Source organism: Acomys minous (genome assembly GCF_964271855.1).
Source record: "Acomys minous genome assembly, chromosome: 10".
NCBI classification, from domain to species: Eukaryota; Metazoa; Chordata; class Mammalia; order Rodentia; family Muridae; genus Acomys; species Acomys minous.
The window spans coordinates 118,494,631-118,520,156 of NC_140491.1; the positions used below are offsets into that span (position 1 = coordinate 118,494,631).

General features: G+C 45.0%; 3 protein-coding genes across 19 annotated transcripts in view; 2 read left to right on the plus strand and 1 right to left on the minus strand.

Moving 5' to 3' along the window:
* CTNND1 (catenin delta 1) overlaps nt 1-10,515 on the minus strand; it is a 54,135-nt gene extending 43,620 nt beyond the window's left edge. For 5 of the 12 annotated variants that reach the window (XM_084797694.1, XM_084797695.1, XM_084797688.1 and 2 more), the window contains exon 1: nt 10,208-10,514. The gene's annotated coding sequence lies outside the window, so the exon portion shown is untranslated. Of the gene's footprint in view, nt 1-10,207 lie in introns of all 12 variants that reach the window. The other 7 variants (XM_084797690.1, XM_084797692.1, XM_084797698.1 and 4 more) reach the window with 3 other exon arrangements.
* Nucleotides 3,549-4,644, plus strand: LOC311606383 (large ribosomal subunit protein eL36-like). Its single transcript, XM_084797718.1, has one exon. The coding sequence runs from the start codon at nt 3,809-3,811 to the stop codon at nt 4,124-4,126; it is 318 nt and encodes a 105-aa protein (XP_084653844.1). The 5' UTR covers nt 3,549-3,808; the 3' UTR covers nt 4,127-4,644.
* A 234-nt stretch (nt 10,516-10,749) lies between the features above and the next one.
* Nucleotides 10,750-25,289, plus strand: BTBD18 (BTB domain containing 18). 6 transcript variants are annotated; one of them, XM_084797700.1, is made up of 5 exons: nt 10,750-13,462; nt 13,885-16,039; nt 16,701-17,618; nt 17,915-18,083; nt 22,549-25,289. In XM_084797700.1, the coding sequence occupies exons 4-5, from the start codon at nt 17,960-17,962 to the stop codon at nt 24,681-24,683; spliced, it is 2,259 nt and encodes a 752-aa protein (XP_084653826.1). In that variant the 5' UTR covers nt 10,750-13,462; nt 13,885-16,039; nt 16,701-17,618; nt 17,915-17,959; the 3' UTR covers nt 24,684-25,289. The 6 variants fall into 6 exon arrangements, with proteins under 6 accessions (XP_084653826.1, XP_084653825.1, XP_084653827.1 ...); XM_084797699.1 differs by having other exon boundaries at nt 10,750-16,039; XM_084797701.1 differs by having other exon boundaries at nt 10,750-16,039; nt 16,701-16,783.
* Nucleotides 25,290-25,526: the final 237 nt, after the last annotated feature.

The window sequence follows — 25,526 nt, forward strand, 5'->3', positions numbered from 1 at the left end:
CAAACCCCTCTCCTGACCAGGGATGGCAGCCTGGGGTATGTGCCCTTTCTGTTCTCCTATATACGACCACTGCTCACTACTTTTGTTGTCTTCCAAATATATTTCACATATAAGCCCTCCCTGATCTCTCCTGTGTCCTCCGCATTTGGGACATGCTTTTTGCAACCAAATCACATACTGCAACATATGTGCTTATATACTCATTATTTATTAGGTCTATTTGGTTTGTTATTATACACTAGAGCACGGCATCACCAGATTTTTGTGTGTGTGCTCTACTGAGCTACATCATCAGCCCTGGATTTTTTGTTTGTTTTTTAATGTTTTATTTTGGTCTTCTCTTGGGGAAGAGCCTCAATCTCTAGCCCAGCTAGTTCCCATGTTCTATCCTTTTGCGTTAGCCTCAAGGGCTAGGATGGCAGGTATATCGCCACAACTGCCTTCTTCTGGAATAAAAGATGTTTCACATATTCAATGAATACAGTTACAGTTTAGGAAAGTAAACCAACTTCATTTTGTTTTTACTTTAATACTTCTTTGTTTAGGTTTGCACTTCTGTTGTTTTTGAGGGAAAGTTTCATGTTTCCCATACTAACCTTAAACTTACTACTTAGAGGGTAACTTAATTGCTGACCCTCCAGCTTCCACTCTCGAGTGTTGATATTACTAGCATGCACCACCATGACTCTATGTTAATTTTGCATATGCCATGAGGCACACATGCAGAAGTCATCAGGTTTGGTAGCATTGAGCCATCTAACCAGTCCCATTTATCTATCTATATATTTTTAACCAGTGTCCACTATGTAGCACAGGCTGGCTTAAACTCCAGATCTTCCTGCCTCAGCTTCCCTCAAATACAGGCATGTGCCATACCAAGTTCTCTATCTTTTTCTTTTCTTCTTGAAGAGCAATCGCTGCTCTTAACCCCTGAGCCACCTCTCCAGCCCACTTCTATTTTTCCTCACTGTGATCCTTAGGTATGTCTATGAGGTGGGGGCTGCTGCCCACCTATGGCCACACCTCCTCCTCTGGCTGACCTTCAGCAGGGCAGACACTCAAGACCCACTGTGTCCTAGTTTACAAAGTCAACAGTGGAGAGAACAGCAGAAAGGTACAAAATTCCCCCATGCCAACAAAGAAGCAGGAAAGAAATCAGATTGGCACCAACTTCCCTTTTAAAATAGACTCCTCTATTTTAAAAGTGGACTGAATATACACCAGCTACTTTAGTCAATGAGACTGACTTCACTTGCAGTGAAATGGGAACTGTAGGTGCTTTGATAAGGGTACTGAAAAGTTGACCTACTTTCTAGAACAATGTCTATGTCCTCAAACATCAGAATAAATTTTGGTCTCCTAAAATATAAGCTTCTTCAAACATCTTTTCATTCGACAGTAAAAAATGTGCTTCTCCATTTCAAATATACAACAACATACATCAAACACATAAATGTCATTTATTCTGGGGAAAGTAAATTTCTTTTAGCTCCTGTTGGCTGAGCTACCAGTAATTAATTAGGAAAGGTAGATGAGATTTAAAAAAAAAAAAAAAGAATCAAAGATAAAAACTACCCGAGGGCTCGGCGTGATAGTACACACCTTTAATCCCAGCTCCTGGATCTCTGACTTTGAGGCCAGCCTGGTTTACAGAGCTTCCAGGACAGCCAAGGGTACTCAGAGAAGCCAGCAGGGGTCGGGACACCAGCTGAAATACTAGATGTGCTTTCATGTCAATCTAACTCAAGTAAACCAGAAGCTGTGTCTTTAACATCAGTACAACCAATTAAGAATAAAAATCAAGGCTGGGCAGTGGTGGCGCACTCCTTTAATCCCAGCACTTGGAAGGCAGAGGCAGGCGGATCTCCATGAGTTTGTGGTCAGCCTGGTCTACAGAGCAAGGACAGCTAAGGCTACACAGAGAAACTCTTGTGTCGAAAAACCAAAAATAAATAAACAAATAAATAAGAATAAAAATCAAAATCTTAAGAAGACCATAAACTTAAAGGAGATAAAACAGAGAACAAGAAAGCAAGCCAAAGTAGAAGAACTGGAGGAAACAGAAAGAATATAGGCTAAAAAAAAAAAATATCACAGAAGGTAAAGAGTACCAAATAAATACTAATCAGAAGCCTAGTTATGTGAGTTACATAACATAAAGACTCTGTCTAAAAAGGTGAGGGGTGAAGGAGAGAAGGAAAGTTCTAGGCTGGAGGGCTGCACCTAAGACATGCACATCCTGCAAGCTCATCTTAGCTTTTCCTCATATGAAAGCAGACTTTTCTCAGAAGCACACGTTACACAGGAAGCATTCATGAACTCAAAATTTCTACATGTTACAGCTTTACAAGCATCCATAAATATGGGCTGCAAGTGGAGTGTTCCTGAATTAAAAAGAGGGAGTCCATTCAATAAAAAGAATAGCAAAAGCCTGCCTCTATTTCTGTATTTATAATCCAGCATTATACATTTACAGCCCACTGCTAGCTTACAAGCTCCTGGCTGGACAGGCTTGAGGTGAAGAACCTGGCTCAAAATGAAATGTGAAGAAAGGGGGTCAGAGGGTGGTACAAACCTGTAATCCAGCTGGGGGTGCAGAGAGGAGGTTCTTCACGAGTCAAATTTGAGGGCAACCTGGTCTACATAGCAAATTCCAAGTCAATCATGGCTACATAGCGAAAGCCAGACAAAACGCAAAAACCTGGTTCAAGCTGATGATAACAAAGCCAATCAAAAGCCTTCTCAATCCACCCTGATGGAATTACATTTACCCCGAGTACTATTTCTACTGGACACAAAAGGATGGGAGTAACTTGTAGTTTTTCTTAAGTCTTTGAAGAAATTATGAAGCTATTCTGGCAGTGCTGCCTGCCTGTCTACCTCATTAGCCCCTCCCTTTACAAAGTTACCACTGTTTTTGACGACCTACCCACCACGATGCCCCAAAGCTGCTGCCCATTACCAAAATAAAATGTTTCTTAAAGAAAACGGAACATGAGATGCTTGAACAGGTCTGTGCTTCTTTCACTTGAGAGGCTAAAGCAGGAGATTTTGAGTATAAGCAAGCTCGGCTACACAGGGAAACACTGTCTCAAAAAACCATTATAAAAGGCATTTTGTCCAACAGATAAATGCAGACAAATGATGTTCATTCAGTGTTCTATGGCAAAACACACACAAAGTATTACTATGGGCTGTGCACTAATTTTATGAATTTTAAATAGCACGCTCTAATGACAATCCAATATAAATGGTTAAGAGTTAATACATTTTTGGTTTGTTTCTGCATTCAAAGAAATAAAATCTAGAGCCTAGGGCATGTAAGACATGGATTCTACCACTGAGATGTATATCCCATAGAAAAGACCAGGACAAAGAGTGACTAAGCAATTTGTTTCAGGGTAAATCAGAGCAAGATTGGAACCCAACAGTCTAACATCACGTTTTGTTTGTATTTTTGTTTGGTTTTTGGAGACAGGATTTCTTTGTGTAGCCCTGGCTATCCTGGTCACTTTGTAGACCAGGCTGGCCTGGAACTCACATCGACCCAACTGCCTCTGCCTCCCTGAGTGCTGGGATTAAAGGCCTGCGCCACCACACAAGGCTCTAGCATCATGTTTTTAACATAACCTTTACAGTTTTTTCTTTCTGTGTTTCAAGCATCAATGCTGTAACTACTGTGCTATGCTACTTTGCCTTCTAACATTTGGGAGAAGACTCTCAGTAGGAAATTACTTTTTTGGTTGAATATATTAATAAAAACTACGTAACAGCTTCCTGTCGCGGCAGCCATCGGAGAGCAGCAGCCATGGCCCTGCGCTACCCCATGGCCGTGGGCCTCAACAAGGGCCACAAAGTGACGAAGGACGTCAGCAAGCCGAGGCACAGCCGGCGCCGCGGGCGCCTCACCAAGCACACCAAGTTCGTGCAGGACACGATCAGGGAGGTGTGCGGCTTCGCGCCCTACGAGCGGCGCGCCATGGAACTGCTCAAGGTGTCCAAGGACAAGCGCGCGCTCAAGTTCATCAAGAAGCGGGTGGGCACGCACATCCGGGCCAAGAGGAAGCGGGAGGAGCTTAGCAACGTGCTGGCAGCCACGAGGAAGGCCGCGGCCAAGAAGGACTGACGCCCCCTCCCTCAATAAACGTTTGTGAAGAAAAAAAAAAACCCCTATGTAACAGTTAACATATTTGGCGCAAAGCAGAAGCAACTGGTATGAGGTGAATAAGGGTAAAGAAGAGTTAATGTGATTCTTGAAAATTTTCTTGCAAAATTCTACATGTTTGAAATAAAAGCTTTAAACACTAATGTCACCATCATATGAGACATGTGAAAGCATTAGCCAAATTACCTATCACTGATCAGCACAGAACACTTGGGGGGGAAACTCTTTAAGGCTAGATGTACCAAGATATGGTACATCTTTAATTCCAACATTAAGGAAGCAGAGGTTAAGGGGATCTCTATGAGTTTTGGGGCCAGCCTGGGCTCCAAAACCATCCTATCAAAATATCCTATCGAAACCAAACCAAACTAAACCAAAACCAAACCACAATAAAACAACACTACCTTGAAAAACCAATCAACAACAACAAAAAAAAACAAAAACAAAACAAAAATACAAAACAACCCCCCACACACACACACACACAAAGACTAGGGATATAGCTCAATTGATAGACTACTTGACTAACATTTAGGAAGCCCTAGGCAATGTCAAGGCCAGCCTAGACTACTTGAGACCCTTGTCTCAAACAGAATTAAAGATAACACAGCTAAATACGGACCAGTCATACTTAACTTCCCCTTTTAATTCCAACCAGAACAGTGTTCTTGCTCTATCAATGCTCTACTGGAAACCTTGGAGGCAGCTACAACTTTTTAGATCAATCAATTCCTCTTTCAGCTCTATGTAACATGGAATTATTTATTTTTATTTTATATGTATGGGTGTTTTGCCTATATGTATGTATGTTTACCATGTATGTCGTGACTACAGAAGCCAGAAGAGGGTCCCAACAGGCAGCTGTGAGCCACCATGTGCATGCTATCCTGTGCTGCCCTGTACACACACACACACACACACCCTGGCTCAATCTCCAGGAAAAAAAAAACAAACAAACTCACAGGCTATCAGGCCAGGTGTGGTAGCCTACTCCCATAATGCCAGCACTTGAGAGGCAGATAAGGAGTTGAAGCCAAGTGACAGGACACCCTGTCTCAAATGAGACTTTTAGGGAGGGAAAAAATAATATCAAACACTCAAAACCTTTGAAACACTCAAAACCAAGCTTCTTGTGGTTTTGGTGTTGGTGTATAAACCACTGGTCCATGGAAGGGGTGAAAACGTTCTTCCTTCCTGTTGTCCATGTTTTCCCCCAGAAAATGGATAAGCTGCAAGTTTTCACTGATTGAAGCCAACAGCTGCCTTAGCTATGAATGCACCTGACATCTTAACACTATTGTTTAGGCTGATTGCCAAGAAGAGCTAAACCTTAAAATCCTCCATTATTTCCAGAAACTTTGTTTAAAAGAAGCTAGCTGTGGTGACACATGTTTATAGTACCAGCATTCAGAAGAAGGGATCACAAAGTCAAGGTGATCTCAGGCCCCCCTCCCTCCCCCCTGCCCCCCTCCACCCCACAAAAATGATTACTGTTGGTGAAATGTCTCAATGGATAAAAGCACTTGACACCAAGCATAAGGATTTGAGTTCAAGCCTCAGAACCCACATGACGGAAACAGAACAGATTCTCTCAATCCCCACATTGCCCTGACTTCTACACACTTGCCTTAGCAAGAGCAGGTGCCTCGTCCCCCCCGCAACCCACACAACAAAGCACATGTGAACAACAAAAAAGGTACATGGGACGGGGAGGGTGGTGCTCGCCTGTAATCCCAGCACTTAGGAGGCAGAAGCAGGCAGATGTCTTCGAGTTTGAGGCCAGCCTGCTCTGCAAAGCAAGTCCAGGCCAGCCAAGGCTACACAGAAAAACCCTGTCTCAAATAAACAAACAAAAACAAAAAAGGTAAATGAATAAATAAAAGATCTAAACTACAGGCTACAGTGAAACTGTCAAAAGCACACAGAATGTATTAATTCCTGTATTTTGCTTCCTGTCTCAATTTAAACCTTCTCAGGCCTCACTAATTCCCATCAACTACATTAATTAAACAAGGCTTACTGAGCACCTCAGTTTGTAGCAGCCTCTGAGTAGGTAATGAGGGGATAGAGTTAAGACAGTGCTATACACCAGCAGCTCACAGTCTAGAGTGAAAGACAGTCATTTTTATATTTTGGTTGTGAGCCTAGCCTTTAATAGCTAAGCCATCTCTCCATCCCAAAAGACAGTAGTTGTTAATGCAGTGTGATGAGTACATTTATTAGAACTACCTCCTACAAGCTCCTCACTAGAAAGTGGTATCATTCAACCCAAAGAGTTGAAATGTCTCTGGAAAATAAAATTTAACTAATAAGAAATTAAAGGTTGGGGTTGGGGATTTAGCTCAGTGGTAGAGCGCTTGCCTAGCAAGGGCAAGACCCTGGGTTCGGTCCTCAGCTCTAAGGGGGGGAAAAAAAAAAAGGACAAAAGACAACCCCAGAAGTTAAAAATAAATAAAGCAACCAGACATGGTGATAAACGCCGTTAGTCCCAGCATATAAAACAGAGGCAAGCAAGTTCTCTAAGCTCAAGGCCAGCCTAATCTACACAGTTCCAGGGCAACACCGAGAAATTCTGCCTCAAAATAAATAAATAGCCGGGCGTGGTGGCACATACCTTTAATCCCAGCTCTCAGGAGGCAGAGGCAGGCAGATCACTGTTGAGTTCGAGGCCAGCATGGTCCACATAGTGAGTCCAGGACAGGCAGACCTACACAGAGAAACCCTGTCTCAGGAAAATAAATAAATAAATAAATAAATAACGAATAAAGCAGGACTGGTGATGAGCTCAGTGGCAGAGTACTTGCCCAGCCTGTGTGAGGCCCTGAGTTCAGCCCCCAGCACTGCACAAGGAAGGGAAAAAGGAGAATAGTGCAACAGCAGTGACATGCATATGATATGATCCCGGCTTTTAGGGCTAAAATATCTATGTCAGCATATTCAGCTCTCAATGCTCTAAGGAAACTGATCAGGCTGGAGAGACGGCTCAGAGGGTAAGGGCACTGGCGGCTCTTCCAGAGGTCCTGAGTTTAATTCCCAGCAACCACATGGTGGCTCACAACCATCTAAAATGAGATCTAATGCCCTCTTCTGGCATGCAGGTGTACATGCAGGCAGAGCACTGTATACATAATAATAAATATTTTTTTTAAAGTAAGAAAACTGGTCATTTACATATACTATCCCAACTTGGTCCCTGTAACTACTAAGCCACCCCTGCCTACAGCAAGGCTGCATTAACTTTAGTCCCAGCTGTTATGTTCATTCTCCCTGCATGACAGCCATGTACCCCTCCCTGCACGACGACAGTGTAGCCTGGTTAAAGTCACTGACTTTGTAGTCTATCAGACCTGAGTTATTCCTGAACTCCACTAGTTAGATAATCAGATGTTCAGCACAACCTGGTTTTTAAGTCTCAAATTCCTTCTTTAAAAGATGGTTATTAGAAATTAGGCAGTCTATGTAAAATGCTTAGCACACAGTAAAACAAAACAATGAGAGGGAGAGCAGGCAACAGGGAGACCTAGAAGGTCCTAACAGAGAGCCATCACCTACCATAATAGAAAAGCAATAGACAGAGCTAAATATTTTGTTATTGCAATTGATAATGATCTAAGCTGAATTTATTTGCCTGCATCCTGTCTTATCTATCCCTACAGAGCAACTATTTGGTAAACCTAAGGCTGGCATGTAATGTACAGAAGCTTTCCTTTTTTAAATATCTCCAAGAGTCCCGGTTTTAGGCCAGAGAACACGATCTGAGCCCTCTGGCTGTCCATACTAGAATCGTATGAAAGGCACCGGAACTCTAGCCAGCCATGAGACCCCACACACACCTGAAACACAGACTACCTTACTCTCATAACAAAGAAACTAACTGAATTACATTAAAAAGATAACAAGGAAAGAAAGTCTGTACAATTCATACTCATTTGTCATCATTTTCACCCAAAATCAAAATAAGAAGCACAGCAAATAAAAATAGCAAAATAAAAGATTTACTTATCTGTTCCCTTTCCTATAATTCCTGAAAGAACCAGCAAAGGTGAAATAAAAGACAAAAATCTTCCATCTCATCACCTCAAAAAGCTCTACACTATACGGCGGGCCAGACAATGCCTTAGTTTGTAAAAATAGTCCCAGACCCTAATGCTGTTCAACACAGCTACACAAAGCCCAGTTGCGAAGCCGGACCCAGATCACCAGCAGTCATCCAGAACCTATTTTCAAACTGCCTTTGTGCTCCTCCTTCGGGCTCTCATCCCTCCCCCTAAAGGCTGACTGAGAAACCCACACTCTGGCAGCAACAGACCAACCCTCCAAAGACCCACAAGGTACCTCGTTGGAGAAGCTTTTCAAAGGAGAACTGAAAAACTGGAAATGAGAACGGTGGCCCAACTGACTGAACACAATGTCTTTTTTTCTTTCTTTTCAACTACTTATTTTAATTCCGAGGTCCAGACTCAAGATCTTTCCTGTAATCCTCGCCTAGATTAAATGGGAAGGAAAAGAGGAACAGAAGTTGTTTCCCCCAGAAGCCACAACCCCACAAAGCCAAACTCATCTTGCAAGGAACGTCTTCACTGTAGAGAATACTCAAGGAAGTGCTCCGGTCTGAGAAGAGTGGGGGCAGGGAAAACGAAGTCAGGAGACTGAAGATTGCTATCAGCCTAAAGGCACCGAGGAGCTCGCTCACTGCGAGACCCACCTTGCCACAGCGAGGACAGGATCCAGCCCAGCCCTTACTTCCATACCGATTCCCGTTTCAAAGAGGGTACTCTATTTTCCAGCTACTGTCGGGCTGGCTATACAACTACCTAGGACCAGAACATTTCCAAGAATGTACTTGTAAAAAGCAAAACCAAACAAATTTTAAGGTCAATTATAAACCATGAGGCAGCCAAGGCCTTCAGCTCTAACAGCATTCTAACTTAAGGGTAAGTTAGCCGAGCAAGCCAGCAAACAAACAAACAAACAAACAAACAAAGACGCCTCTAAAAAGCATCTTTGCAGTGGCTAAAGAAATAAAATTCCCTTTGTACTTTCTCAAATGTGTTTTACAAACTCGGGTTCATTACGTGGTTTCTCTTTGCTGGACAATTCACAACCTACAAACCTTTCAGAGACCAGAAGGTCAGAAAAAGACTTTCAGATGTTCTGCCGTCTCACTCCAGTCAACAGGAAGCATGGCTAGAATTTCCTTATCCCTTTAAAGGACAAACTATCACATTTGCAGGTTTAGCACAAAACACTTTCACAAATCTCTGCCATCAAAAGTACTTTTAGGATTAAAAAACAAACAAAACAAAACAAAAAAACAGTAGTGGCAATTCAGTTCACATAAATCCATTTGTTTCAAGGCAAGGCAAAGCCCCACCTCTAACTAAGCTAGAGAAGCTCCCACCCACCACACCTGGAAAAGTGAAAGAGGGATCCACCCAGGAACTGCAGCGCTGAAAGCCGTCCGGGCCGTTCCAACTCACAGAAGGAAAAACAATACCACTTAAACTCTGAAGCTTCTTGCAACTTCCCACTGCCCCACATTCAAAGGTGAGGGGCTGAAAGTTTTGAGACATGGTAGGAGCCATCTGTGTAACTAGCTTCCAACCAGGACAGATTCCTTTCTTTTCCAACCCACACACACATGCCCAAAAAACAACTTTTTGAGCTCTGAGAAAAGAAGTATGTTAGCTTAATCCAGGAAAAATAAAATAAAATAAAAGTACACACAAAAATGTAATTTACACAACTTCTACCCCTGGTTCTAACCAGCTTCCGGTATTAGACATAGAAGTTTGTTTCTAGGTCTTGTACGTTTTACCTTTTCCTTAACATAAACACAATACCAAGAAACCTCCTAAGTGTTAAAAGTAGAAGAAAATAATTGATTAAAATTCACCGTCAGCGTCAGCATTAATAGGCTCTCTCGCCCTTTTTAAACTCCCTCCAGTTAACATCGAGACAAAAATTCCACTTGGGTTATCCTTGTCCCAACTAGTTATACACACATTTTTATAAAAAGGAAAAAAATGAAAAAGCACATACCTCAAATGTGGACTTCTAAAGCCAGTCCTTCAGGAAACAAACCCAAAGCTTCGCCAATGTGCTGAGGAAGACAAATCCAGCGAGGTTCGCCACCTCTTCCTCTTCCTCGTTTCAGGATCTTTCCTGCCTCCTTCCCTCTCTCTCCGTATGTGTCTGTCTTTCTCTCTCTCTCTCCCTCTCTCTCTCTCTCCCCTTTCTTCTCTCCCTATTGCTCTCTCTCTCTCTCCCTTTCCCCCTCTCTCTCTTTTTCCCCTCAGATCCAACACCTAAAATGGAAGTTGCACCCAGCCAAAGGCAAGGGAGCCTGGGTGGTGACAAACTGATCTGGCAGCCCTACCCTAGCTTTCCTAAGTGATGTCAGCCCCTGCAAGCTTCCAATAGGAGCCGGGCATAAATCAGGGAGCTGACCTTATCCAATAGGAAACTTTATTATAGGAAATTAAAAAAAAAAGAGGAGAGAAAGACGAGGAAGTTTTATATATATATATAATATATTTATATTTAAAGCAGAGACTATACAATCTCTGAGGAATTACTGCAGAGCGGAGGTGGGGGTGGGGGAGTGGGGGCGGCGGAGTGTGTGTGCGTGCTAAATAACAAAGCTTTTTAGAACCGCACGGCACGCCTGACACTCAGTTCTCTTTGATGAGGGTCTTATCCCCTTCCCTACCTATCTGGGTGGGAAAACAGAAAAGAGCTTACTTTATTTGTCTGCTGCTATTTGGTTTGTTGCTTTCTCCACCAAAGCATTTTCCCAAGGCAAGCCAGGAAAAGAGAGAGACTCCCACAAACAGGGCTGTGTGCTGATTGGGATGTTGGGGATATCTGAGGCAAACTCTCAATTTCATTGTTTTGGTTTAACTGCATTATAGCTCATGAGGAAAAATAAATGTTAATAGTCTATTAGCCTCTCTACTCTAAAGTAAAAGAAAGTAGATCCACTGAGCTGTAGAAGAAAAGCACTATCTTTCCATCAAAACAATGTGGGTTTCGCTGGGCGTGGTGGCACACACCTTCAATCCCAGCACTTGGGAGGCAGGGGCAGGTGGATCTGAGTTCGAGGCCAGCCTGGTCTACAAAGAGAGTTCCAGGGCAGCCACAGCTACACAGAGAAACCCTGTCTCAAAAAACCAAAATAATAATAACAACAACAACAACAACAACAGCCGGGTGTGGTACCATATGCCTTTAATCTCAGCACTCAGAAGACAGAGGCAGGAGGATCGCTGTGAGTTTGAGGCCAGCCTGGTCTACAAAGTTAAGTCCAGGACAGTCAAGGCTACACAGAGAAACACTGTCTCAATAAAGCAAAAACCAAACAAACAAAAAAGGTATATATGTATATATATATATATAATTATATTTATTTGTGTGTATCTATGTGTGCATAAATGCACAGACACACAGGTACCATAGCATTCGTATTCAGGTCAGAGAACAGTTTGCAGGAATCAGTCCTCTCCTTCCTCTGCATGGGGCCAGGGGATCAAATTTAGGTCACTATGTTGGTGGCAAGTGCCTTGATGCAAAGACCTTTTGTTAGTCTTATTTCTTATTTATTTTTATTTTATTTTTTGAGACAGGGTCTCACTATATAGCACTGGCTGGCCTGGAACTCTTGATATGTAGTCCCAGCTGGCCTTGAACTCACAGAGATCCCACTGTCTGCTTCCTGAGTGCTGGGATAATATGTGTATGTTCCTATTGGCTGCTGCAAAATGAATCTTCATAAAGCTTTCATAGTCTATAATGGTGACTTACTGGCTAAGAAGACCGACTGCAGGCAAACTGCCGGCTTCCGCCTACTCCGCTACAAGTTCACTAGGTCAAATATTACACCACTATGTGACCTTGGACAAATTATAGAATCCCCGAACCTCAGTTTCTTTAACTGCAACTTAGAAATAACTGTCTCTCACTGGAGAGATGGCTCAGTGGATGACAGCTCACTTACTGCTCTACCATGAGGAACAGGGTTAGATGCCAGCATCAATGTAAAGAGCCAGATACGGCCGCATGCATGCCTATGAGCAGCAGGAGGAGCCGGGAGCACCACTGCAGTTTGCTGGTCACCAGCCCAGGTCCCGGCTCAAAGAAGTAAGCCAGAGAATGACAACCCGGGACACTGGGCACCCATCTCTAGATTTTGCATGGATACACATCACAGTCATCACACATTAGTATGTGTTGTAAAAACAGAAATACATATAAAAGTAATTTTGGGTTTTTTTAAAAGATCTATTTATTATATTTAGAGTATTCTGTCCCCATGTGTGCCTGTACGTCAGAAGAGTGCGCCAGATCTCACAGATGGTTGTGAGCCACCATGTAGTTGCTGGGAATTGAACTCAGGACCTTTGGAAGAACAGATAATGTTCTTAATTAAACTCTGAGCCATTTCTCCAGTCCCCTTGGGTTTTTGTTGTGTTTTGGTTTTGGCTTTTGAAGACAGGGTTTCTGTATAGCCTTCGATGTCCTGTACTCCCTTTGTAAACCTGGCTGGCCTTGAACTCACAGAGATCCGCCTGCCTCTGCCTCCTGAGTGCTGGGATTAAAGGCCTGGGCCACCACGTCTGGCTGCTTGTTCTTCGTTTTTTGGTTTTTTTTCTAGACAGAGTTTCTCTGTGTAGCCTTGGCTGTCCTGGACTTGCTTTGTAGACCAGGCTGGCTTCTAACACAGAGATCCACCTACCTCTGCCTCCCAAGTGCTGGGATTAAAGGGGTGCACCAGCACACCTGGCTACATAAAAGTCATTATTTTTTCTTTTTCTTTTTTGTGTGTGGTTTTTCGAGACAGGGTCTCTCTGTGTTAGCCTTGGCTGTCCTTGGCTTGCTCTGTAGACTAGGCTGGCCTCAATCTCACAGCAATCCACCTGCCTTTGCCTCCCAAGTGCTGGGATTAAAGGCGTGCGCCACCACCTCTGGCTCATTTTTATTTTTTCAGTCAGACCTTGCTATATAATTCCTACTGGTCTGAAACTCACTGTATAGCCCAACATGGCCTGGAACTCCAAGTAATCCTACTGCTTCAGTCTACAATGTACATGGGCCACACCCCCAGCAACATAAATGTCTTCTAAAAACTTCTGGCATATAGTATAAACTCATTAAGAATAAACTGTTGAAAAAAAAGAAAGGAAGGAAGAAAGAAAGGCTGGGCGTGGTGGTGCACACCTTTAATCCCAGCACTGGGGAAGCAGAGGCGGGGTAGGCTCTGTGTAGCCTTGGCTGTGCTGTACTCACCTTGTAGACCAGGCTGGCCTTGAACTCACAGAGATCCCCCTGCCTCTGCCTCCTGAGTGCTGGAATTAAAGGTGTGTGACAACAGCCCCTGCAGCTCAGTCAAATCTTAATTCTACAATGATAGATGCCATGAACAGTATTGTTCTGGCATTTGGCTTTTGTTTTTCCTTGCTAGGTTGTCTTTACTACTGTTACTGACAATATCTGGAATCTGTCTTGCTACTAAGTTGTATGTCTTTTCACAAACTGCTTCCTGTTCAAAATATGACAACTGCAACTGAATATGTCCCTGCTTCTAATTTCTTTCTTCATCTTTGAAACTGACTCCAGAAGTTGGGCCTGGTAGCACACCCCTATAATCCCAGCACTCGAGAGGCAGAGGCAGGCAGATCACTGTGAGTTCGAGGCCAGCCTGGTCTACAAAGTGAGTCCAGGACAGCCAAGGCTACACAGAGAAACCCTGTCTCAAAAAACAAAATCAAAAAAAGAAACTGACTCCAAACTAAGAAAAATATTGTCTACTTGAAAATGTGCCTAACTACCTCAAATGAGAGAGAGAAAGAGAGAGAGAGAGAGAGAGAGAGAGAGAGAGAGAGAGAGAGAGAGAGAGAGCGAGCCTGCAGGTAGTTTATTGTATATATGTGTAATCATATAAATGTATATGTAAAAAATTATTTTGGGCTGGAGAGATGGCTCAGTGGTTAAGATCCCTGTTTGCTTCCAAAGGTCCTGAATTCAATTCCCAGCAACCACATGGTGGCTCACAACCACCTATACTGAGATCTGGTGCCCTCCTCTGGCCTGAAAGCTGTATAAATAATAAATAAATAAATCTTTTTTTTAAATTAATTTTTAAAAAACCAAGAGGGGGGTGGGGGAAGGGAAAAGCAGGCAGGGTGGAGGTGGCGCACACTGTAATCTCAGCACCCAGAAGGCAGAGGCAGGCAGATCTTTATGAGTTCAAGGCCAGCCTGTTCTAGAGAGAGATTCCAGCACAAGCCAGGACTACACAGAGAATGTATGTCTTGAAAAACAAAACAAAACAAAACAAACAAACGTGCCAGGAATAGGCTCCAGAGCATCCTACACACTGGCAAAACCCTCTACCATTAAGCTACACCTGAAGCTCTTGAATCCTTTCGAGGGGAATGTGTTAAATCTCATTAAAGCCACATTAGAACACATTGTCTCACTCACCCGTTACGTTTCGTTTCTGCGGGTTCTCATCTTTTCTACATTATTTTGGATACTCCATTTTTTTCCCCACACTTTGTAATCAGCGACTTTGAATTTGGCCTTTTTGTTTGCTTTTCGAGATGGGGTTTCTCTCTGTAGCCTTGGCTGTCCTGGACTTTGTAGACCTGGCCTAAAACTCAGAGATCCGCCTGCCTCTGCCTCCCGACATTTGGGACTAGAGGCGTGCGCCACCATTCCTGGCCTCATTCACGGCAAACTTCTTGTTTTGAAATAATTATTTTTTTAGTACCATGCCTGAAAGTAGCTATTTCTAGTCAGAAACTGAGCTATAAACAGTCTGTAGATGGCCACAGGATTCTTTCGGTTACCGCTTCCCTGAGATTCAGGACTGGAACTGAAGGGGCTGGGGGCAGGGGAAGACAGAAACCAGTCCCGTCCGATGATTTTTCCCCCCCTTAACCTCTCTAGTCTTGGAAAATATCTTAATTAGCAATATCGCAAACAGAAACATATTTTTGTCTGTCACTACAAAAATGTCTAGACGGATCTAGGCAGAGCACGGCTATCTGCAGCCTCTTCAAGGACAACAAAGAAAGGTACCTTAACTGCCTCTGAGCTCTGTTTAAACAGGAGTCTTGTCCTTCTCCTCCATGTGTTCTGGGTCGAGGGAGATCCCAGAAGAACCTCTCCCAGGCGGGCCCCCCACCCGCTACCTCTCACACAGCCATCTTCCCTCAGCTTCGACTCCCTCAACACCTCGCCTCCCGCCAAAGCGGCCTTCCTCCTCCTCTGATTGGCTGTCCCAGGAGCCGCCGTCCAATAAGGATGACGTTTCCGGCGCACGTCGGGAGGCACGCAGGGCAGAGGCAGGAAGTACTCGGGGGAGGCCCTCGACACCCGGAGGGAGCGCGCGAGCGAGCCAGCAAGCGAGCGGGCGAGGGCGGCCGCGCGGCGTCTTCCCAGTGCACGTGGGTGCTGGAGGCCCGCAGCAGCCTGGGGGCGCCAAGGGGAGACCACAAAACCCGCGTGGGCAAAGCCAGCGGTGCCCCGTGGGAGCCAGCCCCGATCTCGGGCCTTCGCTAAGCTCCAAGTTCCATTCCCAGAATCCCTCGCGCTGAGGATCCCTCTTCAAAGGAGTTGGGCCCCCGGGGCCCAGAGCGTGCGGGGTGACCTGTTTTGCAGGACCTTCTGTGACGCTGTTTTCCTCCACTGGCCCTCGTTTTCTCGTTTCTGGATCGGGAGGGGGAACCGCTGAGGCCGTTGGCCCCCCTCTGCTGCTTGGCGCAACCTTTCGACTTGAGGCTGGACATTAGGAGGCAACAAAGCAACTGGACAAGAGGACCGGAAGAAACAGAGGACAACAGGAGCAATTCCATTGCAGAAGAATTCCAGGTTGGGTCTGAGGACAAGGTTAGGCATTGGTGTTTTGGAAATCTTCCCCGGCAACCTTGCAACAAGTGCCCCGTCCATCCACATTTCCTGTCGGTAGGATGATAATTTAGTGGCTTTCCCACCCTGTCCACCGTTACTTTTTTTTTTTCTTTTTTTAAAAGATTCATTAGCCAGGCATGGCGTTGGTGCACGCCTTTAATCCCAGCACTCGGGAGACAGAGGCAGGTGGATCGCTGTGAGTTCGAGGCCAGTCTGATCTACAAAGTGAGTCCAGGACAGCCAAGGCTACACAGAGAAACCCTGTCTCAAAACAACAACAACAACAAAAATTTATTATACATACAGTATTTTGCCTGTATGTATGTCTGCACCCCAGAAGGGGGCACCAGATCCATTATAGATGGTTGTGAGCCACCATGTGGTTGCTGGGAATTGAACTCAGGACCTTTAGAGGAACAGACAGTGCTCTTAACCTCTGAGCCATCTCTCCAGCTCCTTTACCATTCCTCTTAAAATTCTGTTTTGAGAATGGAGCTCAGTGAATTGCCCATGCTGGTCTGAGACATAATATGTCTGCCTTGGCCTCTTGAATGATAGCTAAGATTACAGACCTGGGGGTCTCTTTCTTAATTTACCTATTCACTCTTTTCTTTCCTGATAGTTTTGACATGAACTGTTTGGAGTCTTCGGTGCTACCTGACAGTGCTACATAACGATACCAGAAAAAGAACACACAGCTGTGCAGTGAGTGGGGGTGGGGAAATGGTTACGGCATATGCATACACACACACACACACTAGAAATGTACATCAGAATAGTCATATTATTTGGGTGGGGAAGAGTCAAATGCCTACCTCTCTTTGCTCCACTGTTAGCCAGACAGTTAAGCAGGCACACAAAGTCTGTAGTTTTGCAAATTGATGAGGTCAGTCTGGCTCACTTTGGTCAATTAACAGTGATCTTACTCCTATGCAAGATCGCCCAAATCTGTTTTGTCTTGATTATGCACCCTCTGCTGGTAAGTGCGATAAGTGAGCTTAAAGAAAACTGCATATGGCTTCCCAGAATTAGTTTTATAGCCAGCAGTATTGTCTTTGAAATGGGTGAAAATCAGCAGGTGCTGAGATGTGGCGCTCAGCAAGACTGCCTGTAGCCAGCCCTAGAGGAGTTGGGTCTTGCTGCTAATATGAATGAGAAAGACTGAAGAGTAACACTAGCTGACATTTGGGGAGAATGGTTGTTCTGTGCATGGTGTACACTGTACTAAACAATTATTGCCTGTATTGACTCATTTTCAGTGTTTCCCTGTGCAGCCCAGAATGGCCTCAAACTCAAAGTCCTCCCACATTTTCCTCTCAGTTGCTTCAATTACAGACATGCCACTATTCCCTCATTTATTTTGTTCTGTTTTGTGTTTAAGACAGGGTCTCATATAGCTTAGGATGGCTTTGAACTAGTTCTATATGGGAGGATGGATGTCCTTGAATTCCTGATTATACTACGTCTGCCTCCCCAGAACTGGAGCTACAGACATGTTCCACCATGTCTGGCTTATTTAAAATTTTTAAGGCTTTATAAGGTAAGTACTGTTATTTCCATTTCATGCATGAGAAAAGTGAATCTCTGAGCAGTTAGGTCACCTGCATGATATTATACAGCTAGGCTAGTGAAGAACAGAGCCAAGATTCAAATGTAGGCTATCTCCAAGCTTCTATAGGTAACCTCTGCCATCAAAGTCTTTCTTGAGATTATCCTCAGCTTCTCAGCTCATGTTTCTTCAACTCATTATCTCTTTTAAAATTTCTCAGCCATTTCAAAGACAAAAAATAAATTAGATATAATCATACCTCTGAAATATATTATCTCCCCCCACAGGAATCTGAACTGTGAAAATCTTAAGGTTTATTAACCAAATACAACATGTGCTCTCCTGCCAGTTCCAAAATCCTATACAGGAACCCCCAGTTCCTCCAAGTAGCTTTTCTGCAGCTTCGTCACCAGCAGCAGAGTGGTGTGTTCTGTGATGCCCTTCTGCAGGCAGAAGGTAAGAAGCTAAAGAGGTTCAGTGAAAACTCACTATCAAACAAAAAGTAAGTTCAAGGCTAGAGGGAAACAGCAAACCCAGAAGAATGGTATTACCTATAAATATTGTAAACTCGTTGGTGAAAAGCTTTTTGTTTCCAGGACAATTATTGTTGGAAGTGGGTGGGATTTGTTTTGTTTAGACAGGATCTCACTATGTAGCACTGGCTGACCTATACCTTGTTCTATAGACCAGGTTGATCTCAAACTCACAAGGATCTGGAACTTGCCTCCCCAGGGCTTTATGTCACCACCACAGCTGGCTTAGGATAAATTTGTTTTTGTTGGTTGGGTGGTTGGTGTCTGTCTCTGTCTCTATGTGTGTGTGTCTGTGTGTGGGTGGGTGCGCGCGCGCGCGCGTGCCCCCCGCCCCTTGGTTTTTCAAGACCGGGTTTCTGTGTGTAGCCTTGTATGCCCTAGACTCACTTTGTATACCAGGCTGGCTTCTGCCTCCTGAGTGCTGGGATTAAAGGCATGCACCACCACACCCAACTGGTTGGTTGGTTTTTCAAGGCAGGGTTTCTCTGTATTCTTGGCTGTCCTGGACTCACTTTGTAGATCAGGTCCTTCAACTCACATTGATCTGCCTGTTTCTACCTCCTGAGTGCTGGGTTGTTTTTATTTGCTTAAGACAGGGTCTCATGCAAAATAGGCTTTTCTTGAACTCGTATGTTGCTGAAAAAGGCTTTGGACTTAAGATTTTCCTGCCTCCTAAATTTGCCACCAGGCCTAATGTGATGCAGAGCTGGGAATCAGTCCTGTGGTTTTTGTACATAGTAGGCAAGCACTCTACCAAATGAGCTATATCCCCTGTTCTCAAGATTAAACTGGAAGCTGGAAAGATAGCTTAGTGGTTCGGAGTATTGACTGTTCTTCTAGAGGACCCTGGTTTGATTCTCTGAGTCAACATTGCAGCTTACAGCTGTCTGTAACTCACACAAGTGGTACACATATATATGCAGGTAAAACACATAAAACAGTAACTTTAAAAACAAGTTAAACTATTACTGGTTTTTAACCCCTAAAATTAAACTAGATGGGGCTTGAAAGAGATAGCTCACTGGCTAAGAACATTGGTTGCTTTTTGTACTAGCACCCGCAAGCTCACTTAAGACCACCCATAAGTCCAGTTCCAGAGGATCCAATGCCCTCTTAGCAATAGGCACATATGTGGTGCATATACATACATGGTGAACAAACTACTCTCTACCATAATACAAATCTGGATTTAAACAAGTAAAACTAAGCCAGGCGGGGTGGCACACACTTTTAATCCCAACACTGGGGAGGCAGAGGCAGGTGGATCGCTGTGAGTTCAAAGTCAGCCTGGTCTACTAAGCAAGCCTAGGACAGCCAAAGCTACACAGAGAAACCCTGTCTTGAAAAACAACAACAAAAGTAAAACTAAGTTGGGTGGTGGTGGTGCATGCCTTTAATCCCAGGCAGAGGTAGGTGGATCTCGTGAGTTTGAGGCCAGCCTAGTCTACAGAGCAAGTTCCAGGACAGCCCTAGCTGCACAGAGAAATCTGTCTTGGAAAACAAAGGAAACAGAACAACAAAAAAGTAAAGCTAGAAGACAAGCAAGACTTAGGACATTGAAATAAAAGCATCACAAATTCAAGGCCACCCCAGGCTATAGAGTGAGGCATACTCATGCATGCTGCTCCTGTGTGTGCTTACGCTCTATCACACAAACACACCGATTTATTTATTTTGTGGGCTGAGGGGTGTGCCATGACACACAGGGGAAGGTCAGAAAGTAACTTTCAGGAGGCAGTTTTCTCCTTTTATTTATCGCGCTGGTTCCAGGGATGGAACCCAGTTCTGTAGGCTTGGTTGGCTACTAGCACCTTTCCATGCTAAGTCACATTGCATGCCCAGACAGTCTCAACAAAACAACAACAACAAAGCGTAAAACAAAGCTGGTGGGGGGCGGGAGGGGGGGTTGGAAGGAGGAATGGCTCTTTTGTTTGTTTGTTTGTTTTGTTTTGTTTTTCGAGACAGAGTTTCTCTGTGTAGCCTTCACTGTCCTGGACTCACTTTGTAGTCCAGGCTGGCCTCGAACTCACAGCGATCCACCTGCCTCTGCCTCCTGAGTGCTGGGATTAAAGGCATGCGCCACCCAGCTTGGAGGAATGGCTCTTAAAAGCACTTGCTTCGCTTTTGCTGAAGACCTTGGTTCAATTCCCAGCCACCACATGGCAGTTTAGAGGCTATCCACTTCCAAAAGAGCTAGCGCCCTCTTCTGGCCTCCTCAGGCATCCACGGAAGCAGAACATTCATTTGGCAGTTGGATCTCTGTGAGTATGTGGCCAGCCTGGTCTACAGAGTGAGCCTAGGACAGCTGTTACACAGAAACCCTGTCTCGAAAAACAAACAACAAAAGCTCGGCTTATAATTCAGGTGATAAGTTTTGGCCTAGTTTTCATGAAGCCCTGGGTTCAGTTCCTAGCACAGCATAAACCAGGCATCTGCCTATAGCAGCAGGAAAATCAGAAGTTTAGGTCATCCTTGCCACATAGGGAGTTTTAAACCAGTCTAGATTAGATGATGCCCAACCCAAAGTAAGTAAGAGGGTAGGGAGAGCCAGCCATGGTGGTACATGCCTTTAATCCTAGCCCTTGGGAAACCCTGTCTTGAAAAAAAGCAAGGTGTGTGTGTGGGGGGGGGGGGTATCACTGGATAAAAGTGCTAGGTATGCAAGCACGAGAACCTAAGCTTGAATCCCTAAAACCCAAACACAGTGCGTAATTCCAGCGGAGAGATGAGAGTTAGAAGACTGGGGCTGGAGAGATGGCTCAGTGGTCAACCGCACTGGCTGCTCTCCAAAGGTCCTGAGTTCAATTCCCAGCAACCACATGGTGGCTCACAGCCATCTATAATGTGATCTGCTACCCTCTTGTGGCCTGCAGGTGCACATGCAGGCAGAGCACTGTGTACATACTAGATAATTAAGTGTGAATTGAGGACGATAGCACACATGTACCTGTGCTCACTTTGTTTTGTTTTTCCAAAGAGAGTTTTTTTTCCCCTCTATGTAGCCTTGGCTGTCCTGGACTCACTTTGTAGACCAGGCTGGCCTCAAACTCACAGAGATCCACCTGCCTCTGCTTCCCAGAGTGTTGACATGCACCACTGTGCCTGGCAAACTGAGTGTCTTCACATATATGTTCCTAGAATCCCAGTAGCTAGTCTAGCCAAGTTGGTGAGGGAGGTCCAGGTTCAATGAGAGACACCATCTCAAAGGATAAGGTAGAAAGTCAGTTGAGGTCAACTTCTGCCTAAACACGCCCAAAATAAATAAATATAAACTACAGGGCTTAAGGTGATTGTTCTGTGTGTCACAAGCTTACCATGCAGATGTGAGGGCCTGAGCATGCGCCCTCAGACCCGGCTACAGGCTACCTCTTGTCTCACTGCTCCTTGGGAAGGCAAAGCCATGAGAATCCTGGGAAGCTTGCCGACCAGCTAGCCAGGCAGTCCTGTCAGTGGGGACTGACACTTGAGGTTGTCCTCTTCCGTCTACTCTCATGCTATAGCCCACAGACATTACCCCTTCACAAATATGTGGGTGCGCGCGTGCACACACACACACACACACACACACACACACACATACACACACACTAGCCCAAAGTTTTGTGGGCATAAAAATTCTATAAACTGCACCAAATAGCCTAATGGAATACTTGGCAAAGGTTCAAGATATGTCAAGCACTTAGGAAGGCTTTTTAGTTTGATTGCATTTTTTTAAAAAAAAACAAGATATTATGCCTTAATCCCAGCAGTTGGGAGGCAGAAACAGGCAGATCTCTGTGAGTTTGGGGACAGCCAGGACAACACAGAGAAACCCTGTCTTGAAAAACCGAAAAGACAAAACAAAACTATATTTTGCATACTGGCCTTCAGAATGACTGATGTTTCTACCTTCCAAGTTCTGAGGTTACAGGCATGCACCACCAAATGTGGCTTGGGCTGGGCAGTGGTGGCTCAGGCCTTTAATCCTAGCACTTGGGAGGCAGAGGCAGATGGATCTCTTGTGAGTTTGAGGCCAGCCTGATCTACAAAGTGAGTTCAGGACAGCTGGGACTACACAGAGAGACCCTGTTTTGAAAATAAAAAAAAGAAAGAAAGAAATTTGGCTTGGACATTTATTATTTTTTTTGTGTGTGTGAGAGGGTTTCTCTGTGTAGCCCTGGCTGTCCTGGACTCGCTTTGAGACCAGGCTGGCCCCGAACTTGGGACAATGTTTTCAAAGTCCTCAGTGTATTAGTTAGCTGGTACTATTATATATTTTTCCACTTTCTTTTTAAGCTGTTGCTTAAGATTTTTTCCTCAAATTAGTAATTTTTGTTGTTATTGGGACTAAAACGAAAAGAAAAAGCATAGTAAATGTGTTTTTTGTTTTTTTGTTTTGTTTTTTTAAGGTGAGGCTGTCCCAGCCCACTGCTGCATCCTGTCCGCCTGTAGTCCCTTCTTCACAGAACGCCTGGAGCAGGAAAGGCCAGTTCAAGGTGGGAAGGTGGTGCTGGAGCTAGGAGGCCTAAAAATCAGGACACTCAGGAAACTTGTGGATTTCCTGTATACTTCAGAAATGGAAGTATCTCAGGAAGAAGCCCAGGATGTGCTTTCTGCTGCCCGCCAGCTCCGAGTGTCTGAGCTAGAAACCCTTGAGCTAGAAGGTGGAAAGTTAGTAAAGGCTCCACAGGGTCGAAGACTAAACAGAGAGTGCTTACAACCACCGAGTGCTGCACCAATGTCTGCCAGAGTTATGGCCCCCAGCCGACAGGGCCGAAGACTCAACAGAGAGTGCTTACAGCCACCAAGTGCTGCACCAGTCTCTGCCAGAGAGGTGGCAACTATTCGCCGCCCTCGAACCCCACTGTCTGTCACCCAGACTCCTAGTCCTCTTGGGACAGTGAGGTTAAAGTCCTTAGGGGAAGAAGAGGGGCCTCTCAAAAAGAGCAACCTACCAAATGCAGATAGCTTGTCAGACACTCTTCTACTCAAGAAGAGAGCCAAGGTTTGCCTGAATCAAGAAAGCAGCTCATCTCCATCGAGGCAGAGGGAAGGACCCAAGGAAAACAAGAGCGACCCTGCCCTTGGTCCTACAGCACTTTCCCCTGCCAGCTTGTACCCTTCTGTGGATGAGCAACTGTTGCCCAGAAAGATCAGGCTGAGTCGCTCAAAGCCATCACCCCATGTCTACACATCTAAGCCTTCCAGCACTTTAAGGGGTCCCAGCTCAGTGCCCACAACCCCTGGCAGGCGTCTTTGGAGGCAGAGAAGTAAAGCAGCACAGGGTGTGGACAAACAGAAGCCAGGGGAAGTCAGTCCTTTACAGAGCACGCAAGAACCACCTGATGTTGGGAAGACAGGTGGCAGCAAGCAGCAGAGCCCTGAATTCAGAGCACTCACCTCCAACTCTGTAGAGGAGGGGCAGGTTGGAAGAGTAAAACTTAGGAAGATTGTCAATGGTACCTGCTGGGAAGTGGTTCAGGAGCCTCCCCTCAGAAACACTCGCGATGGCTCCCAGATCCTAGAACCCTCGGACGCAGAAGAACCCCTAGGAACTCTGCTGTCCTTAGCTAGTGAGCAGGGAACACCTGCCAGATTACAACTGTGTCAAGACTCCCCAGAGAGCCCTAGGCTACAAGACGCTGGGCTCTCTGCTAGCCACTCCCCAGACCACCCTGTGGTGAAGTCAGAATTTGGGTCCAGTCCAATGCTGATAGGGAAGGAACCTGTGTTGAATATTGACTGCAGACAGCCCTACACGTTTGACACAGCCCAGCTCGGCCAGCCCTGTGAAGCTGAGCAGTATCGAATCACAAGTGCTGCAGCCACCAGTGAGCTGGAAGAGATTCTGGACTTCATGCTGTGTGGCTCAGATGTTGAGCCACCAGTAGGATCTTTGGAGAGTCCTGGGGCTGAAGGCTGCAGGACCCCAAGTTATCACCTGTCAGAAACAGGAAAGAATTGGATTGGAGGGGAAGAATGGTGTTTGCCAGACATGGAACTTTGGCCCAGAGACCTCACAGGATTGGAAAAGGAGCCTGTTGGTGAGAACAAAGAGCCAGTTGAACCCTTTAGTACCCTTGTCATGGGCTCTGAGAACACAGAATCAGTTGAACCCCTTAGTCCCCTTGTCATGCCTTCTGAGGTGAGTAGAGAGGCACTTTCGCTGAGAGGCTCTTGGACTCCAGATCTTGAAATGACCACCTCCCAGCCACTGGATGGTCAGGGAGAAAAACTCCACCTTGACTCCTCTGACCCTTCCCAAAGTTCTTACAGGGATCTCTCCCCTCCATGTTCAAACTGGGCAGAGTCAGGACTAGAAGTGTCCCTAGGCATGGAGGAAGTATTGTATCCTGTTCCTAAGGCAGCCAGGGACGTGTGTGCCAACCCTGAACTGCTGGACCCATTTCCTGGCAGTTCTGAAGATGAAGAGATTGATGTGGTCAGCTGGACAGTGGAGGGGAGGCTGGGGCCCACTAGTGTTCCTTCTGTCTGGCCTGACCCTTCCTCAGAGTCAGAAACAGAGGTAGATATACTAACATAGTGGAGGCAGGAGGGCAGATTAGAGCTCCTAGGAGGGTGACACCTGTTGGTCAGCAAAGGCTTTCTTGGCAGAAAAGCAAGCATGTCTCCTCCTCTCAGCACTGATCTCCCCTCAGGCTTGTGGATACGTCAAATAAATAGTAATACCATGGATAGAAAATTATGAACTTGAGCTTTTTTTTTTTGTAATCCATTTTTCAGTGACAAAAATAATAAACTGTGTGGTCCCCAAAACTATGAAGTAATAAGAATAGTTAAGACCAGGCATCTCTCAGTTCAAGAGATATAGTCGCTGAAAATTCAGGAAAACTTAGATTACTGTTTGTGGTTGGGTTGTATTTAAAGAACGTTTGAGAAGGAATGAAGCTGTGTTAGGTAGCACATTGGAATGAAAGTGGGATCTCTCTAAATTGCCCAGGCTGGCATTGAACTTTGACTCCTGCCTCAGCCTCCAGTAGCTGATGTTACAGGCCTGTGCTACTAAGCCCAGCCACATATGGGGCTTATTCACTGCCAGGATGGGAAGTCTAGCAAGGCGGCCATGAGGATGGTATTTCCATGACCACTTCCAAGAAATTGATTAAAATTAGTTGCTTTTAAGAAAATACTTCGTATCTAGAGTTTTATTTGTTTCTTTGTTTTAAGACAGGTTACCATGTGAGCCAGGTTCATCATAAATTCTCAGCCCTGTCAGCCTCCCAAGTGCTGATATTGCAGGCATACACCACCAAGCCCAGCAACACTCATGTTTTCATAAGTGTTTCAGGTGTTTTACCATAGACCCTACAATTTCCACATACAAGCTACTTTGCAGTATGAAAATTACAAAGAGGTTGTGGTCATC

Coding starts and splice junctions, on each gene's coding strand:
- BTBD18 (XM_084797702.1), top strand. CDS start 17,960: ATGTGCTCTCCTGCCAGTTCCAAAATCCTATACAGGAACCCCCAGTTC. Junction 18,084..22,548: donor TGCCCTTCTGCAGGCAGAAG/GTAAGAAGCTAA, acceptor TGTTTTTTTAAG/GTGAGGCTGTCCCAGCCCAC.
- LOC311606383 (XM_084797718.1), top strand. CDS start 3,809: ATGGCCCTGCGCTACCCCATGGCCGTGGGCCTCAACAAGGGCCACAAA.